The sequence below is a fragment of the Drosophila mauritiana genome, chromosome 3R (assembly GCF_004382145.1).
Source record: "Drosophila mauritiana strain mau12 chromosome 3R, ASM438214v1, whole genome shotgun sequence".
Taxonomy (NCBI): domain Eukaryota; kingdom Metazoa; phylum Arthropoda; class Insecta; order Diptera; family Drosophilidae; genus Drosophila; species Drosophila mauritiana.
In genome coordinates, this window is record NC_046670.1 from 26,505,366 (window position 1) to 26,524,106 (window position 18,741).

Below are 18,741 nucleotides of genomic sequence, written 5' to 3' on the forward strand. Positions count from 1 at the left end.
CGAGGAGCGATCCAAGTGGCCAACTGTCAATTTGACGGCCATTATGCAAGGCCATGCAATCGTGTTTAATTAAATCAAATAAAATTCACAGCTGGCCGTCGCATTCAAAACTAAATAGTGCCTCCGGCGGGACAGAGATGTCATTACTCTGGGATTGGGATGAAGTCGAGCACTACATGGGCATATCACGGGTGGTAAGTAGTGAGCCGATGGGAACGGAACCACGCGCCGCCCTTCCAACTAATAACAGTTGCCTCAAAGGGGCGTGCAACTCCACTATTATTACTATTCCAGGGGGAGGAGGCGAGTCCTCTCAACTGAGGGTTAGATAGCGGGGTTAAAAAATAGGAAACAGTGTTTATGCGAACAGCCCAAACAATGGTCATGATTACCATCTTCATAGAGCTCTCAATTTCTCTCCCCCGGCACTCGGCTCTCGATCCTTGTTGTATTATATTAGAGGAATTATTCAGAACATATATACAGACAGTTGGGTGAAAATTATATTAGCACCCTGAGAGCGTGTCAATGGCCAAAGTCAGGAACTGAGTGTCTTGGCCAGCTCGAATTACTCGGCTGAGAGTGGGAAATGGATTTGGGATGGGGATGGGGACTTAGATTGGAAAACTGCAGTTAACGATTGTATAATCGGCCTGTAGGAGGTGTCAAATGCTCGGCTGCCGGAATTCGCAATATTGTATAAATTGTGAGCTGCTTGAGCCATTTGTTGTTTGAAATTTGAGTTTCCGGCTGCGAGGAGAATGTGATATGGCGTTTTTTGTGACACTAATTTTGGATAATTTTCTACTTGGCGTGTGTCATATGAGAGGGTTTTGTTTGGCAGTTCTTGTTCAGATTAAAATTTATGCATACTAGCATAAGTTATTTAACTAACCTCTTAGCCTTAGCAGTCCTATTATCTTGGCCCCCGCTGTGCTCATCTGCATGTGACACAACACAATAATTCTAGCAACTTGCCAGCAGAGATTTCGCTTGACAAAATGGCAAGCCGGCCAGCAGTCGCAAACACAAAGTTTGCTTGAACTTTTAACAAAATTTCACGTTTCCATGGCTTTCCGGTCGACGTGTGTTCTGCTTCTTGCCAGCTTCTTCCGCAAGAAGAAGACTTCCGCCGCAAGAAAAGCAAAATGTAATTTCATGGCTCGCTGAACGAATCCGAATACATGAGAGTTCAAAGTTTCAGCTTTTCTGCTGCCCCTCCCCCGCTCTGCTCTGCTTTCGCCGAGGAGAGCGCAGGATTCTGTCACAGGATGCTGGCAGGACTTGAAAGCGCAGGAAGTTATTTAATGAGATTTCCTTGTGCGTCAAAGATAAGTCGAAGGAGCGATTCCGAAGCCTGCAATCTTGTAAAACAATATGCAAAGCAGGCGGGCTGCTGGGTGGGTGGTTGAGTGTGCTCTCTGTATCTGCGATTGTTATTCTCCGGCTGAAAGGGATAAGCGCAGGACGAAGGACGAAGGACCAAGAACGAGAACCGAGGGACGAACGACAATTGTTGCACACACTCGAAATTAAATTAACTTTTTTCGACCCTGTCCACTTTGGAGTGCCGCCGTCGCCTGCATTGTTCACAACCAACTGCCGCTGACAGTTCCAAGTTCCTTGTTCCCAGCTACCAGCTACCAGTTGCCAGTTCCCAGTTGCCAGCTTCCACTTGCAAGGGGAGGTTGAGTGGAGTTGGGTGCGACCTGGTGGGCAGAGCGCCGGGGAAACCTTACAGAACTAGAGACAATCGCATCCGCCGATTGCTCAAATATTGGACTGGGGTCGCGGCACCCGAAAGCAACCAAGAGGCGAATCACAATCCAAAAACCAAAACCAAAACCAAAACCGAAAAAACACAAAGCAAACAAATCGCAATCGAAACGCATGAATGGGGCAATGACGCAAGGAAATCTCATTAGCCGCATGTCTTCAAGTTTCAGTTTTAATTTTGTACAATATCTCGATGTGTTTGTTGGCTGTGCGGTGTGTTTCGGGTGAAAAGATCTTTCTCTGTATATATTTTCGGGGGTCTTGATCAAATAATTTTGCGGCCACTGCACGTTAAATATTTGTCAACATTTTAAGGCACTTTTCCATTGTTCCCCCGCCGGAGATCCTCCCTTTTTCTGCTTTTTTTACCCACTGAATCAGAAGCAGTCGAGTTGGCCACTTGAGATGTCCAGCCGTCGGAGTCATCAAAAGAGCACCGAGAGACGAGTAGCTGGGCTGGGAGTATGTGGTCAAGTCGAGACCCGGGTTAAGTAAAGTAGCAATGATCCCGCGGTGATTCCAACTTTCCTCGTCGATGGCCAACGGCTACTTATTACACCGCATGTCCATCTTTACTTCTACTGACACCTGGTAAATACCCTTTCAAGTATTTTAATAATTTTGAAAGCTATAAAAGTTACTGAGTATCTGTTCTGAGTATTTTAAGGATGTTTCTATTGCCCTTTTACTATTACGATAAGCAATGATTTTAGATTTATCCAGTCTTATTGAATAAAGAAATGTATTCCGCTCAATTGAATTCCTATTTGTTTATCCCTTTTCTTTAGGATTCCATCTAGGTTCCCTTCTGATTCTTTTGAGCATGTGTTGTAGAGCATCTATAATTCGTCATATCTATTTGATTGATTTCCATTTCTTGCTACGATTTTTGTTGATTTCATTTCCATTGTTGTTGCCATGCTGCGCATGTTGCCTTGGCTGTTGATGATTACTGGTGTGCCACTGTGTGCGCGCCTCATATTGTTTGTATTGGACCGCCGCCCGTTCAGTCCCTCTTCCCCCCTCCCTCACTCCACTCCCTTCTCACTGCCCCGCCCCCATGGTACCGCCAACCCCCAGCCCCTACCAGTGCCCCCACCCTACCGCTTCCGCCATCGGGAGCCGCTGAAGCGTGAAGAGAGCCAGCCAAGCCGACGACATAATGGACATGTTTCAGCTTTTGTTGGTGGCACTGCAGAGAAAGAAAAATGTGGTACATAAATAGTATATATTTTTTATAGTGATTTATTTATATTTAACTGTAGTGAGATAAATGAATTGTTGTTCATTTTCCTAGGGAGATATTTTTAATACTGTTTTATATTACTTCCTTGATTACTCCACACAAAGTAAATCTAAGAAAATCTAGGCTATAAAAAGACTGTCTTATTCATGGTTTAAAGGATGCTTAGGAGTTTCCCTACTTTTCTACACCTTCTTTAATATCCATGACTATTTTCTCTCTCTGCAGCAACAACAACTAAGTAAGTTGTCATCGCCAGCGCTGCTCAACTAATTTGCATATTTGGTCGCAGTAAAAACACTTTATAAGTGGCCACCCAGGGCAGCAGTCTGTGTGTGCGTGTGTGGATATGAGTGTGTGTACATAGGCGCACTTTAAACAAAGTTAAAATGCGAGAAATTGGCCCTGCGCAAAACACCAGTAGCTCCACGGTAACAGCAGCAGCAGCAGCAGCAACTTCTGGCCATTTACTGTTGCCAACAACTGTGACCTGGCCAAAAAGACGAAGCCAGCGGAACTGGAACTGCCCCCTATTTCCCTGTGTGTGTGTGTGTGTAGAGGTCCTTAGGCCACTCACACACACAAGCACACGCGCGCAAACACAGACACAGACAGACTGGAAACTTGTTTCTTTTGGCCAACTTGTACAACATTGTTGCCGCTTTATGTTCTTCTATTTCTGCAGCGTGTGCGTGAGTCCTATGGCTCCTCCTCTTTTTATGGGCGGAGTCTCCGCGCGAGAGAGCGAGCATCTCTCGGAGAAACGAAGAGCGTGAGAGAGAAAGGCGCGCGCAGCTGCCCCTTTCGCACACGAGGCTGTCTCGCTCGCTCAGTACGAGTGCTCAGTTTGTTTCAATTGCAATTATTTTGTAACATTCCAATAGGCCAGACCCAGCCCACTGTTCAAAAAAAAAGTAAAAATTATCTAAGGAAAACTCTCATTCCAACGCAGCGGGATATGCGGCACATTATGTAAAGGACTCTTTATGTAAAATCGTGTTTCTTCTTTTAAATTGAAGTAGCAAATTGTATATCCCTTTAAATGTTAGCTAAAACCAAAATATTAATGTATATAAAGGTTTTTATAACTTATTACATTCTGTTAAATAGTACTCTTCATGTTATGTTTCTTGTTTAAAATATCATGAGAAACCCGTTTCTATAATTTTATGCATTGTTTTATGCAGCTGTAAATAAGTAATTATTATGCCCCTCTTTGCCAATTTTATTCATGGAGATTTCAGCACTTGAGACATTTGAACAACGGCAGCTGGAAATGAAAAGCAAGTGGCGATGTGCCACAACCTAAGGTAGAAACTTTAGTTTTTCAAAAACAGGAGCCTGGGAATTTTAGATAGCCCCCCCAAAACCCCTCGAAAAGCAACAACTGCGCTGCCAACTGTGTCAGTTGAGCGTGTTTGTGTGTGTGTGTGTTGGCCATGCCAACCAGCGGCGAGGTCGCAACAACAACGCTTTTGGTTGGCTATTCCATAGCCCAAAAGCCGAAAGCCCCAAGCGCTCTCGCACACAGCAAGCCGTTGAGCAGTTGAGCAGTTGAGCAGCTGAAGAGCGGCATAAAAAATAATTGTGAAACAAAGGCAACAAAGAAAATGAAAGAAACCCCAAACAACCACCAGAGCAGCACCATCACCACCAACACCACCACCACCGAAGCACCACCACCACCAACACCACCAACACCACCGACACCACCACTACCATGGCAAATCCCTTTGAGAACCAACCAGTGCGGAGTGCTCTCCCGCCACATTACTCATACGCCGCGTCGCCGCCTCGAGTGCACAATTTTGTATACAGTACCAAATTAGATTTGAAACTTTTTTCTTAATTGCCAGCCCTCCGCCGTCGCAGCTGGCGTCGCCGTTGGCGCAGGCAGCGACGGCGACGCAGGCAGCTGCGGCGCACAAAGGTGGTTGCAACACTCTCGGAATCGGGAATATATCCCCTATATCCAGTTGGCATGTACATGCCCACGAGCGTATCCGCGCACTTTCAACCCTCGTCAGCCGCTTTTGTATTGGTAAATGTTGCCGCTTGCCGCCATTGCTGAACGTCCGACGTCGAGCGTCGTGCGCTGCGGCCTTTTGGCCAAAAGTTGAATCAGTTGCAACCGAGGGCTCACTGTGTCATGTCGTCAGCGCGCGTGGATTGAGTTCGAGAACTATGCGGAGATAAATAGTTAAACAATAAAAAACAATCAAAATACAAGCTAACAACAAACAATTAAATACTGATCAAATAAGCTAAAGTGAAGTGTGTGCTCAGAAGTTTTTGACCCAACCACTCAATCCACATCGAGGTTTCCGATCTTCACGTCGAAATGAGTCTGCCGTCGGGTGTGGACATGCAGAATCTGATGTCGCAGCATCCGGTCCTGGGAGCACTGCCACCTGCTTTCTTCCTGCGAGCCGCCTCGGAACGCTACCAAAGGACGCCCAAGTGCGCCCGCTGCAGGAACCACGGAGTGGTAGGTCCTTCGGGCATATACCATCCGGCATCTGGAGATTTTCTTTACCCACTGGATCCCTTTCTGTTTCGAACCTTTTGCAGGTCAGCGCCTTGAAGGGACACAAACGCTACTGCCGCTGGCGGGATTGCGTCTGCGCCAAATGCACTCTAATCGCGGAACGACAAAGGGTTATGGCTGCTCAGGTGGGTTTCTACTTTAATAGAGAAGGAATTACCTGGAAAATATTGGGATAAATAGAATATAGTATGAAGAAGATTCACATAGTTCAGTTAAAGATAACTTCTTTGTGTTCAAAAGCTAATTATTTAAAAGTATGGAATGAAAACCAAGTCCAATTATATAACTCCTCCGCTGATTTCAGTTAAAAATCGTTTAATATTAATGCATCTCCCTGTTACACGCCACTGATCAAAGATCCGCTTTCCGCCAATCCCCTCCTTGTTGCAGGTGGCCCTCCGACGCCAACAGGCCCAAGAAGAGAACGAGGCCCGCGAGCTGGGCCTGCTCTACACCTCGGTTCCTGGCCAGCAGAATGGCAGCGACAGTGCCACGCCCACTCCGCACAGCCCCAACCACAGCGGCAGCGGCGGCTCGGGCAGCGGAGGATCGGGCCAGAACGGCGTCTTCCACGGCGGGATTCCCTCGCCACCCAGCGACGGCTTCGAGGCCAGCTCCACTCCCAATCACCACCAGCAGTCGCAGCAGCAGCAGCAGCAGCAGGCGCACCACCAGCAGCACCTCAGCCACCCACACCAGCAGTCCCAGCGGTTCAATGGCAATGAATCCGACACGGATGGACGCACCCGTTCCGAGCACCTCAGCGTGGGCTTCTCGCCCACCAGAACAGAGCTGGATGAGAGTCCTGGTGAGTCAAGAAAAGAAAACTGAACACAGCTTGCACCGGAAGAATATGGTGTGTGACTTGGGAAATGAAGTTACCAAAGATCACAGCACACATTATATAAATGAGATATATTCTAAAACCAAGTAAACAGTTTAACGGAGAGATTTCCTTGAAGTTCTTGAAATGCATTTCCTGCTTTTAAGATAGCATTACTTCCCATTTACACTGACTTATTTTGCGCAGTGCAGCCGCTTAAGAAGCCATTCACGCCTGGCCTTCTCGAGAAGAGGTCTTAAGAATCTTTGGGGGAGGGCAGGTTAAAAGCGCGTTAAGAAAAATTTGTTTTCGATTGTTCAGAAAGCAGCGGTGCATAAAGTGCCACACTCGCGGTTGCATGTGCATTTGGCTGCGTGTGTGCAAGTGGCGAAGTGGTGCTAGTGAGCGGGGCATAGGTGTTGTTTTGACAAAGACTTAGCCAGCCAAGCTGCAGTCCTGCACTTTGCCAAGCGGCGCGTGAAAAGGTCCTGGGGTGGCAGCCAAAGTCAGGACATCAAGGAGCGCAAATTGCAACAATCGAGTTAAAGTCCTCGTTAGGAGAAAAGTACTTGATTTAGCAGCACCATTTCAGGGAGGTTTTTAAAGACAAATAACTTGTAATTTCCAACGAAAATGTTCCATTGCATAATATAATATCGGATGGCAAACTTCGAAATGCTGGTCGTATCATAACACTTGTGTGCTAGAATTGTACACTTTTCCCTGCAAAAAATCCCCCTCAATAGCTGAACAATAAAAGTTATTGTAACATTATCCAACATTATTTGTTATTATCCGAACTAAGCCAATCAATTCCAACGAGATCATCTCAGATTGCCCTGCCATCCCAACTCAAGCCACTGGCCCATTAAACGCCAAACAGTTGCAAGTCTGTCGAGAATTTCAAAGGACCTTCGACCCCGCCTTCTTATTAGGACTATCTGCTGTGCAGATGGGGGTTATTACCCAAAGGTAACCCCATGCCGAGGGTCCTGGCAGGGCAGAAACGTGAGATACTCCCCCTGACTCAGCTCACTTGTCTCTATTTGTTTGCCCCTTCGGAGGACGTTGTTTTTTCCAGCTCGAGAAAGAAAAACACAGCAGGATTCTCACGCGAATCAATCGGGAAAACCTGTCTATTTAAGTACCGGACTCTTTATTTGCCATGAAATCCAAGACGATTTCACGCTTGAATTTTTATTTTCGACTAAAGAGTGCGGCATTCGAGTTGGGTATTGGTATCCACGCACCCTCGACTTAATTAAATTTTCACTGCGGCTTCGTCAACTGCAAAATCAAACAGACTCGAACAAAAATATCATATAGCTTGTTTCATTTGTGGAAAAAAACAGCAGGTTGTCCCTCGTTGGCATGTCAACAGCGCATCCTGAACTGCCTGCTCCTTCCACCGCCTTTGTTTGCGATGCCCCTGATTAAATTCCTTCCCATCTCCACACTTGATACTTTTATTTGCTCTAAGCTGCCAAGTGGAAACTGTGCGGTTTTCCACTGGCTACCTGAATCGCTCGAAAACGATACCTGCGATTTTGGGAAAAACAATTGCTCAATAGGAAGTACATACTCGCGTAGGAGAACTATTACAAGACACTACTCTTAATTCATATTAAGAGTATCATCATCAACTGGGGACTAATCCGTATACCTTCTTTGTATTCCTTGCTTGCAGTGTCCAAGCGCGGAGCAGCCCTGTCCAACGAGACCGACCAGGACACGGGCTCCGAATCCGGATCGCCGAGTAGTCCCCGGCCCAAGGTCGCCGGACTGTTCAATCTGACCGCCAGCTTGTCGCCCGCCCGCACTGGACCGCCCAGCTCGCCGGAATCGGATCTGGACGTGGATTCGGCGCCGGATGAGGCCACGCCGGAGAACCTCAGTCTCAAGAAGGAAGACAGCCAGTCGCCGCCCAACACGCCCGCCGAGAATCTCCATCTGCTGCGTTCCTTCAGCAGCAGTCACGCCCAGGGCTTCCTGCCATATCACCACACGCAGTTCCTGGCCGCCGCCGGCCTGCCCGCCCACCACCACCCAGCGGCGCACTCGCCGCACCACCAGCAGCAGCAACAGCAGCAGCAGCAGAACCACCTGCCACAGCACCACCAGCAACAGCAGCAACAGCAGCAGCAGCAGAGATCGCCCATCGACGTCCTGATGAGGGTGTTCCCCAACCGACGGCGCAGCGATGTGGAGCAGCTGATGCAGCGGTTCCGTGGCGACGTGCTCCAGGCCATGGAGTGCATGCTGGCTGGCGAGGATTTGGGACAGACTCCGCCGCAGGTGCCGCCATCGCCGCCCTTTCCCATGAAGTCCGCCTTCTCCCCGCTGGTGCCGCCCTCGGTTTTCGGCTCCCCCACCCATCGCTACCATCCCTTCATGCAGGCGCACGCCAAGCGATTCCTGACTGCTCCCTACGCCGGAACCGGCTACCTTCCGGGAGTGCTCAGTGCGGCGGATATCGAGCAATCCGAGTCCAATGGAGCGGGCGGCATAGGGTTGGATCGCACCAGCAATGCTGGTGACTCCCAGGATTGAGGCAGCGAGGTGGAGGCCAGCGGCGCGTCCGTCTTCAGGCCTTTCGAGTAAGGTGCCCATCCATGCTACACTGCGGAAAAAGCCAATTGCAGAAACAAACCTTCTTGGTTTTTGAACAACTGTTTCTCGCAGTGCACGTACCGCAACTAAGTGTAAATTACATTTGCCCTCGACTCTTAGCACAAGTATTGTAACATAGAGACCGTATAAGTAAATAATACGTTTAATGAATTAAAAGTTAAGAAAAACCATACACTCGATCCCAGTTATAAGAAGTATTTGTTTAGCTGAAATTAATATTATGACGATGATGAGATTATTGTGTAAGCGATTGTTGATTGCAACCAACTAATTGAGATATCCGTGTGTACCATATGAATATGAGCATATATATAATTATATTAAACATCATATTATGTCTTAGATAAAGTACATTTCAAACACTGTGTTAAAGTATTTAATAAATCTACAAATAATTCAATAAAATAATGAAGCAATTAACTCGATGTTTTGTTTGTGGGGCAATATTGGTGGATTTTTTAGCTACATGCATAGATAGATAGATTAGATACATCTTTAATCTGCGAATGAACTGATGAATAGCCCAATTATAGTGTAATTATTTTGGTGAATGTATAATGCATTCCAATTAAATCGTTTGGGCCTAGCTAAATGCCTGGCTAATCAGATCAATAAATAAGGATATTTAAAACAAAACTTCCATTGTTCGGAAATCCATCAGCCCTGGGCATAGCTGGGTAAATATACAATTTTCACAGCACGTAATGTATATTCGTGAGAAGTCGACCGGATAATAATGGGCCGCCCACAAACACCCCAAAGAAATTGAAATACAAATAGGAAACTACTGCGATTATAGAGGCCACCCACGATTCGAAATTCAAAATTCCCAACTGGTCAACACAATGGACGGTGGCCAAATAATAATGCGAAGCGTTAATCCGTATCATCATTATCTATTTGCCACTATTTTGAGGGCAGTGCCACACGACCCCGGAAAATCGCCGGGGAAAACTATTCGGCTATTTGTGTGCGGAAAAGTGTGAAATCCTTTTACACACAAGCGGTTCGAGCTGTTTTTGTTTTCCCCACTCGGACGGACACACGTCGCACGATAAACAAAATTATAATAAAACTAATACCCACACACATGACCAGCACATTGCCAGAGGTTCTACAATGGCCCAAGGACTCGCAGGACTCACACCCTCACATGGGGCACAATAATATCGGTTACACACATGCCGAGTGCAAATTACAAAACTATTTTCCAACATGCGACTGAATGGATAACAAAATTAAATTATTGGATATCAATTTGTCCATTGTGCGCCCTGCGAACTCGAAAAGTCAACAGCAACAAGGATGTTGGCCAGGATGTGTGGCCAGCCATATCGCCATCCCCCTCCATGTGTGTGCCCAGTCCATTGTTCGCCCGGTACTCTGTGCACCATTGTCAGGGGCCAACAAAGCCGGTGGGTTAGGATAGCGCAGCCACAGGATCCTCAGCTCGAGTGGACAATGGCCGGCACAAAGCCAGAAGGACGAAAGGGACGAGCGGGGCGCAGGACTCTCTGGCCAGCCCGGCCAGTCAGTCAGCAGCTCGTTGGAGGACGAGCTGTCGATAATATCTTAGAGTAGCAGCGGCCCATGTAGTTATGGCCGAACAATGGAGCTGGAGGAGGGCCTGGAATAGGGATGCTACTTTTGCTCTCGCCGGAGAAACTGGTTCCTCATGGAAGCTAGGGTTAATCGGGAATAATGATTTGATATATCTTTGATTGAGAAAAGATTCTCATCTGTAATATATCTCTATTGGGATTTAAAAGGTCTTGCTCATAGATAGTTTATATATTGAAATCTATTAAAGGCTGCATCCATCCATTCCATCTTCGCCTGAAAATCCGACAGCACTGAACCCAGAAACAAGAGCCAAAACAGCAGCAGCAGGAACAGGAGCAGGACCTCTCGCATCCACAGGAGCAGGAGCAGGCAACATGCATATGCTCCTCGAGTGGCGGCACAAAATGCATACAATGTCAGGCATGGAAATTCTTGATAATAGACAATGAATTAATAGCAGGCGATTACCGGGGGGGTGACAGTCAGCCAAACCGAGCCAACAAACAATCCTAGTCAGAAAATAGAAAATAGAAAACAGACTGGAAAATGGAAGATCGAACCGCAGATAGAGCCCAGCGGCATTGGGACAAAGTACAAAAAAATGGCAGGAGTTGTGCTGAAAAGGGGTTTCTGTTTCTGCTGGCAGATGGCACATGCCTCTCCAGAAGTGCCGTCGTCAATTAAAAACCAAGGAAGCGCCCAAGAAGTGGCCCACCCCAAGGCCACCAAGCGATTCCAGCCAAAAAGGGTTACTTAACAGCTTAGGATTAGGCGGGCATATGTTTTTCCTGGCTAATTCTAGGGTGGTCTCTTCGAGGTTTCTACTCGCCGGGGGCTTTAGTTTCACTGATTTGTTATTATTTGCTCTCCACATCTCGGATGTGGCAGGCCGAAGATCACAAGATGCAGCGGCTCATTGGGCAATGTAACCCAACCTGCGGCTTGTCAACCGGCGGGTCAGAGGCCAGGCAGCCACAACTAATGTGGCAGCCCCCAAAAAACGAGGATGCCTTGTTTTTCCAACAGACAGCGCGGGGAAAACGTCGACGGATGAGTGAGGAAAAACTGGAAAAGAAAACAAATGCCATTTCAAGTAGCAAACGTGTAAAGTAGGTGGCCCACAATGAAAATGACAGTGGAACCAGCTAGATTTTGGGAAAATTAAACAGTAAATAGTAGTAAAAGAGTTAGTTGAGTTCCAAAGTATCTCATGGCCTGAAGGATTGTATCTTATTCAATAGGTATCTAGATATTCAATACAGTATCTTACAATAAACTTATATATCTGTAGGCCCAATACAAATCTGCCCCAACCACTGTGGCTTCATTTTTTTGGGGGCATTTTGTCGGCTAATAAGCAGAGAGTCCATCAGAAATAGTGAAACCTGCGCCGTTTGTTGGGCAACTGCCAAAACGATGAGAAATCAATTTTTCGGATCGCCTGGGTTTGTTTTGCTTTTGATTTCGGTTGTTGGTAGTGTGTGCCGCCCAAGCAGCCAACAGATGATACGACCATTGAGTTCCATGTGCCCATCTGTGAGTTGGGATTGAATACAGTAGCTGGGATGGCTGCCTAATGGCTCACCCCGCCGACCTGTTCTTTGATGCACTCACTCCGCGTTGTGTTTACACAAAACTCATAATTTACATATTGCCGTGTGTTTTTGTGCTGTGATGATTCCCTACATTTGGCCAGTTCGATTCTTTTATCCCCGCCGACGACAGGGCTCTTTATGGAAATATGTGTCGCTGCTGGCGATGGCAACTGTACCTTAGGATGCTCACAATACTCCCTAAAACCCAACCAGGGAAAAGTGCTAAATGGATTTTAAATAGCGTGGGATGAATTGTGCGGGGTTGTTGCACTCCATTGTTTGCCTTTGCATATCCACGATCCTCGTCAAACGTTTTGATTTTGCTCTTTCAACTGCGTAAATGTCACGTGTAGTCTGCGGCTGACATCGACGTGTGATTCTGTGGCCCAATGGTGCAGTGGCTCAGTGGTTGGGTGGTGAGGTGGTTGGGTGGTGCAGTGGTTCCGATGGGGTTAGCCGAGTTGAGAGTGCGATAAATATCTAAATGCCGTGATTTGCCTCATCAAGGGGCGTTGATGTTTATCCAACAGTGTGTTTGTTTGTTTAATTGACATCGGATCGGGTTGTGAGTGTGTCGAGTCCTTTGTGCAGGACACGTGGAATGCTGTGGTCTGCTCAGGAGCGATCTGACTTCATCCCGCGAGTAATTGGCACGCGCGAATCAAGCTAGATGATTTAGATTAAATGATTGTTTGATGTTTAAAGGGGGATCAGATTGCTTGTTAAGATGAGTTATTATAGAAAAAACTCATAAAAATCGAAGATAGCTGGTTATACATGTACTATAAGCCAGCCAATTGAAACTGAATCTTGGCCAACAATGACGCCCTACCCCTCGAACACCTCGAAAGTTAATTGCAATACAAATGCCACGGAAAATGCCTGACACTAAAAAGCAATTCTCTCCACTATATCCCTGCACTTGAGCCACAAAAGCCGGTTAAAAAACAAACCGAGCACAATATGCAAAATAAATGCTCAAATAATAAAGTGCAAAAGGCGAGGAGCAATCGGAGTACGGAGCACGAAAATGGCAACGTAACTCAAGAGCTACTCCAAAAGCGAGCGCAGGAACAAAGGATCCGCCCAGAAGCGAAAAGGACGAAACAATGCACACAGCTGACACACACGCACACACTATTAAAATAATATTTAAATACAGCGCCGGCGTGTCAGCCAGTGAAAATAGTCAAAGGAAAAGCCAAAAGTTTCACAAATGCGAGAGTGGATAAAAAGAGCGACGGTGCACAGAAAAATACAGGATGTCTATAGAAATATTGATTTAATATTTAATTGTTAAAATCACATAAAAGCTAAAGAGTTCAGGAATAAGTGAGATACATTTTAAATGTTTCAAAAACTATGAAACTGTGCTTAAATTAGTAAGTTTGCTTTGCAGGAATTAATAACAATATTATTAGATATTAGTACTACTACTATCCTATTATTTATATTTATTTCAGTGCTTATATTTGTATCCCATATATTGTTTGCTCTCTGACGGGAATGGACACCGGATGGGGTCATCATCACTGGCGGCGACAAACGGCCAGCGGACTAAATAAAAAATAATAATGGAAGTTATACATTTTATTTCGCAGGCGAGTGGCGGCAGGACGGCGAGAGGGAGGGGCGGGGAGGGCGGCCAAGGACTCGACGAGTCCTGGACGGGCTGGCAGCCAACCCCTTTGGAATGTTGACAAGCAGCAGGAGCAACACAAAAATAAAAATAATCAAATAAAACTGAAAAGGACTCGCTTTTGTGCGCTTTGTTGCTCGAGTAGTTTTCTGTGCTCAGTGCTCTGTTTTCCGCTTCTCTGTGTGCGTGAGCTCAAAGGAAATAAATGTATTGTATTTGGAAGCGCAGCAACAAATAAAATTTTAATCAAAATGTAGTTGAGTGTTGAAGGGTTGTTCTGCGATTGTGTTCCAAGTTCCAAGTTCCCGATGGCATTCATCCTGCCACTGTAAGTGTGTGTGTGTGATTGTGCGATTGTTTCTGTCAATCAGCAGCCTCAGCTTCTTTTGTTGCTGCCGAAGGATACAACTGATATTGATTTCGAGTTTGCCGCAGGCACAAAGGACTCGCAGCGCAGGAACAGCCATCCAACCATCCAGCCAATGGCAAAAGTTCCGAAGATATGGCACATGGTGTGGCTACACAATGGCAGCCGGAAACGCTCACCAATACAAGCGCATCGAGCACTTCCAGCATAGTTTCATAATTGCGAACGGCAATGGCGCCGAATTGGAAGGCCGCCGCATCCTGGCCACTTGGCATTGCAACGCCCCCTTGGCCCGAAAGCACACACTCGCGTTCACACAAGTAGGGAAGGGGTTTAAAATCAGAGATGATAGCTAGTAACATTTAATATAAATATCATTAGCAAACTCTAATCCACAACATGCATCTTTTTTTGCTGCAAAGTCTAGTTAATTATATCTAATGATTCACTGCAACCAACAGGATTTCACTTTATATCTAGACCCTATGTTTAAGTTGCTTTGGTTTTAAAATATTTATAAATTGAAGAAGAGTCTACACTTGTGACCCCATCTGTGTGAGCCCACTAGTACATAGTTTGCGTTGTTACTTCGTCCTGCGAGCGGCATGCGACATGTTTCCCCAGCAGAGAGAGGCAGGATATCCAGAGCTTCCAGCTTTCCCAGCTGGTGGCAAATTTCATTTGAATGCCGTCCAAACTGCTTGTTGGCATTGCAGAGCAGCGGGGGTCGAGATGGCTATATATTTGTATATATACATGGGCTCTGCGAGCTGCTGCCTGGCTGAAACTCAATTAAAATGGCATTTAAATCATGCGATCTTCTTGTTCCGCCAACATCCCGCACCCCGGTGGAAAATTCTTGGGCAACTCGCCTCAATCGCCTTGACTAGCGACCCTTTTGTTTGCCGATTGTCGTTTTTCGGTCTGGAATTGTTAATAATTTGTAATGACACGCGCAGTTAACCGAATGCTAATGGTTATCGCCCTTCGAGCCGTAGCCGATTTACTATTCGAACACAAAGGATGCACTCCCAGCAGCCCCTGCATCCTTTCTCTGTAACTCTTGCCCTCGAAGGGCGGCACATGTCTGCAATTTACGCTGATTTTTATTCAAATTTCGCTTAGTGTATGAACTGCTGTAGCGAAAAGGGAAAAAATCCAACGAATAACCCCATAAAAAACGGTGGCGAACTGAAAGATATTTCATATTGAAATTCAATGACGACTTGCTGAGCATTTCGTAGTAAAATCCATTGATAGACTAGTGAAGTGCACTACGTTTTTCATTTAACTATATTAACACTACTTTTCCAATTACAGATACATTGATTTTTGTTATTGAATTTGTAACACAGCAAGTTCTTTAGATATTTGTTAGATTTATGTTCTTTATGTCCTTACAATTACTACTCAAACCCAGTGTGCGAGCTGTGAGACCCTTAGCAAGGCCTTCGAATTAAGAAATAAAAAGGATATCAAGGACATTAACGACCCTTCATATAGCGACCGCAACTATGCCAAATGGAAATGTGGAGTAGAAAACAGGCGGGAAAAAACACATTTGCATATTTATCTTTTTTCGGTTGTAAGTGCTGGCTGCTAGCTGTTAGCTATAACATTAGCATTTCTCAAAAGGATAATGTGCCACCCGGAGCCCCCAGCCGCCGCTCAGCCATTCCTGCCCAAGTCGTTTGGCATTTTTCCACTGGCATCTCCACGCATCCAGCACTCCGCTCTCCGTTCGCGGGACGGGAAAAGGGGGATTTTTGCAAGTGGCACAGCCGAGTGACAAGCATTTGTTTTTTGGGAACGGGAACGGGAACCGGGCGTGTGCATGTCCTTAAGGACCTCGTTAACAAAGTTATTTTGTCTTTTATCGCCCGCTGCTCAGTTCTACGTTCGCTGCTCGCTGTGCTCTGTCCTCCAGGATGTCAAAACATAATTCGCCATGTGCGGCATTAACTTCTCGCATTATCAGGCATTTCGATTTGACGTCATGCGTGTGACACAGTACAATTTATATGGTGGCTCGTGTCGGCATCCCGGGCGTATGAGCAATGTCGTCTGCCTTGTCATTCTGTTGCAGCTGGTTCCCATCACGTATACATATACATATATGTACATATGGCGCACAGAGGAACCATTCGCCGCAAGGACTCGCCCACACGCACAATTAATCTTTTGTCGAAGCACTTAATTGAATTGCCCCGTCATCCAGCGAGCGAATATCAATTACCACCACAATTATCGGCACAAAGGATGCGGAGGAGGAAGTGCTCCGCGCTTAATTGAATTACAATTTCACAAAAGTACCCACGAGATAGATTCCCTGGAAATAGCGCAGCCTGGGTGCAAGATGCGTCCGAATCGAGGGAAATTCAAGACGCTGCGCCTGCGCAGACAGCCCCAAAGACCCAATTGCAATTGGCATCGGTATCGGATAATGAAGAATGCTTACAACTTTTTAACACATTGCACAAAGGAGGCGAACAAAGGATCGATCTCACATTCCGCACAATAAATACACACGAGTGTATATGGCCGCGTCCTTTGTGGGCACTCGCGTGTTCATTGTGATTGCGATTATTGAAATGCGCACATAATGCCAACAAAACGAAGTTATGTGTAAAGTATACATGTATGTACAATGCCCAAGTTTATACCTTCAAGTGATTCGCGCCGGTTCTCCATTGTGATGGCTTCTCGAAACCAGAATCGTTCAATTATACAGTACAATCGCCCCGAAAACGCAGGCGCAGCCCTCGCACAATGGCCGCCGATCTCAGCAGAGAGATCACTGAGAGAAAAGCAACCCTAATTGAGGGGTAAATGTTCAAAATGGGTGCTCAACATTTACATTATATGTTGCAATATTAGTAAAATAATAAAAGTAAATGAAGTGAGTGTTTAAGTTAAGTTGACAGTAGAGATATCCATGCAACACCATTATGATTACTAGGATGAAGCTTCGATCCCAGTTGGATAGTACACCCATTTAATTGCAGTGTACCATCAATGGCCTGGCAGAGCGGGGGCTGGCAGATGAAGTCGCTGAGGCCGTGGAAGCTCCCTCCGGGAAGCACACTCAATTCCAGGAAATTAAATCCTTAAATGCTGCATATAATATACATTAAAATCGGGTTTGTGCTCGAGTCGCGTCCACTTCAAAAGTGACTTGAAATGCAGGCAGATGGAAATACGTTTTATGTAGCTAAATGCGTTTCCAAATTGAGCTGAAAACGAGACCCTCGGTGCAAATACGTTAAACGGTTTTGGCTTGAGCTTTCAAATAATTATATTTTAATGATTATGGATGCTATTTTATATAAAAGACGAGGAAAAATAACCGCCGGGTGCGGTTTATACATAATGAATTGAATAAGGAATAAGGGTCTTTTAAGGTAGTAAACTTCAAGTTATACCTAAAAAATTAAATCAAAACTTTAAAATGTGGATGACAGAATACCAGTTCATATAAATTACACTTCTTAATCAGAAAAGTAAAGAGTAAATTCCCAATTAATCCATTATGAACTTGCCAAGAGCCACTTCACTCACCACATTGTCACAATCCACATTCAATAAATACAAGATAAATTTCAATTTTCAATAGTACGCCACCCGCCCACAAGCGCCCCCTTTTCCCAATACCCGATACAATGACACTCGAGCATAATTCAAAATGCCAGTTAAACATATTTTCCCATCTCGACTTCGTTGTGGAGACAAGGCAGTTGTGCAAAAGTATTTCAAGCGAAAAATCACACTTTGACATTGTCTGCCTGCCCGGCGGAATGGAGTTGCTCGGCATTGGGGTTGCCTGCCAGTCAGTCCAACTGGGCGTTTGATCCGCTGGTGTTTCCGGTCAGACGTCGACGGCAGCCCGGCATAATTATTGCCAATAAACGTCGTCCCGCTCCCAGGATATCTTCGCCCCCCAACACCCCCTCGCACCTTTTTTCCGGCCAAACAGAACGCCCCTTTTCAGCGACGCGCTGCCAGGGGCGCAAAAACACTTTGTAATATTTGGGCCGGGTGGAGAGGTGGATGCCACTCGATTCCGGGATGCCTGCACTGGGAGAAAGTACGGAAAAATATATTTACATGACCCCTTTGTGTAGAGATTAATTTTGAAACATACTCATAATAAAGTTACTGCTATTGCAGTTCTATCAACGGATAGAATACTAGTATCTTCAATAGCATTTGTATATCACGTATGATAAATTGATTTAAATATATAATTAAGTTAATATTCTCTATAAGTTACTTATCCCCAGTGTGGATGCTCGTGTCAAAAGGCAAGGCCGCAATGATTGGTGGGGTGTTTTGTGGGTGGGCTGGTCTGGCCCATTTCTGGTGGTGGATGGATGCGGATGCGGATGCTCGGCTGTTGGTATGCTGGCCTGTTGGAATGGGCTGGGATGTTTGGATGCTTCGACAGTGTCTGTGGGTGACATTCCCGAATTTCATTTGCCAGCGCAGCTCAACCGCAAGCGCCCATCAAATTTCGTCACGGAAAGTGTGTAAATAAGTTCATTACACACATTTGATTG

At 45.8% G+C, this 18,741-nt stretch overlaps 1 protein-coding gene across 1 annotated transcript; it reads left to right on the forward strand.

Moving 5' to 3' along the window:
- Positions 1-4,685: 4,685 nt before the first annotated feature.
- On the forward strand, positions 4,686-9,188 carry LOC117142487 (doublesex- and mab-3-related transcription factor A2). Its single transcript, XM_033306512.1, has 4 exons — positions 4,686-5,507; positions 5,591-5,692; positions 5,958-6,375; positions 8,078-9,188. The coding sequence occupies exons 1-4, from the start codon at positions 5,361-5,363 to the stop codon at positions 8,938-8,940; spliced, it is 1,530 nt and encodes a 509-aa protein (XP_033162403.1). The 5' UTR covers positions 4,686-5,360; the 3' UTR covers positions 8,941-9,188.
- Positions 9,189-18,741: the final 9,553 nt, after the last annotated feature.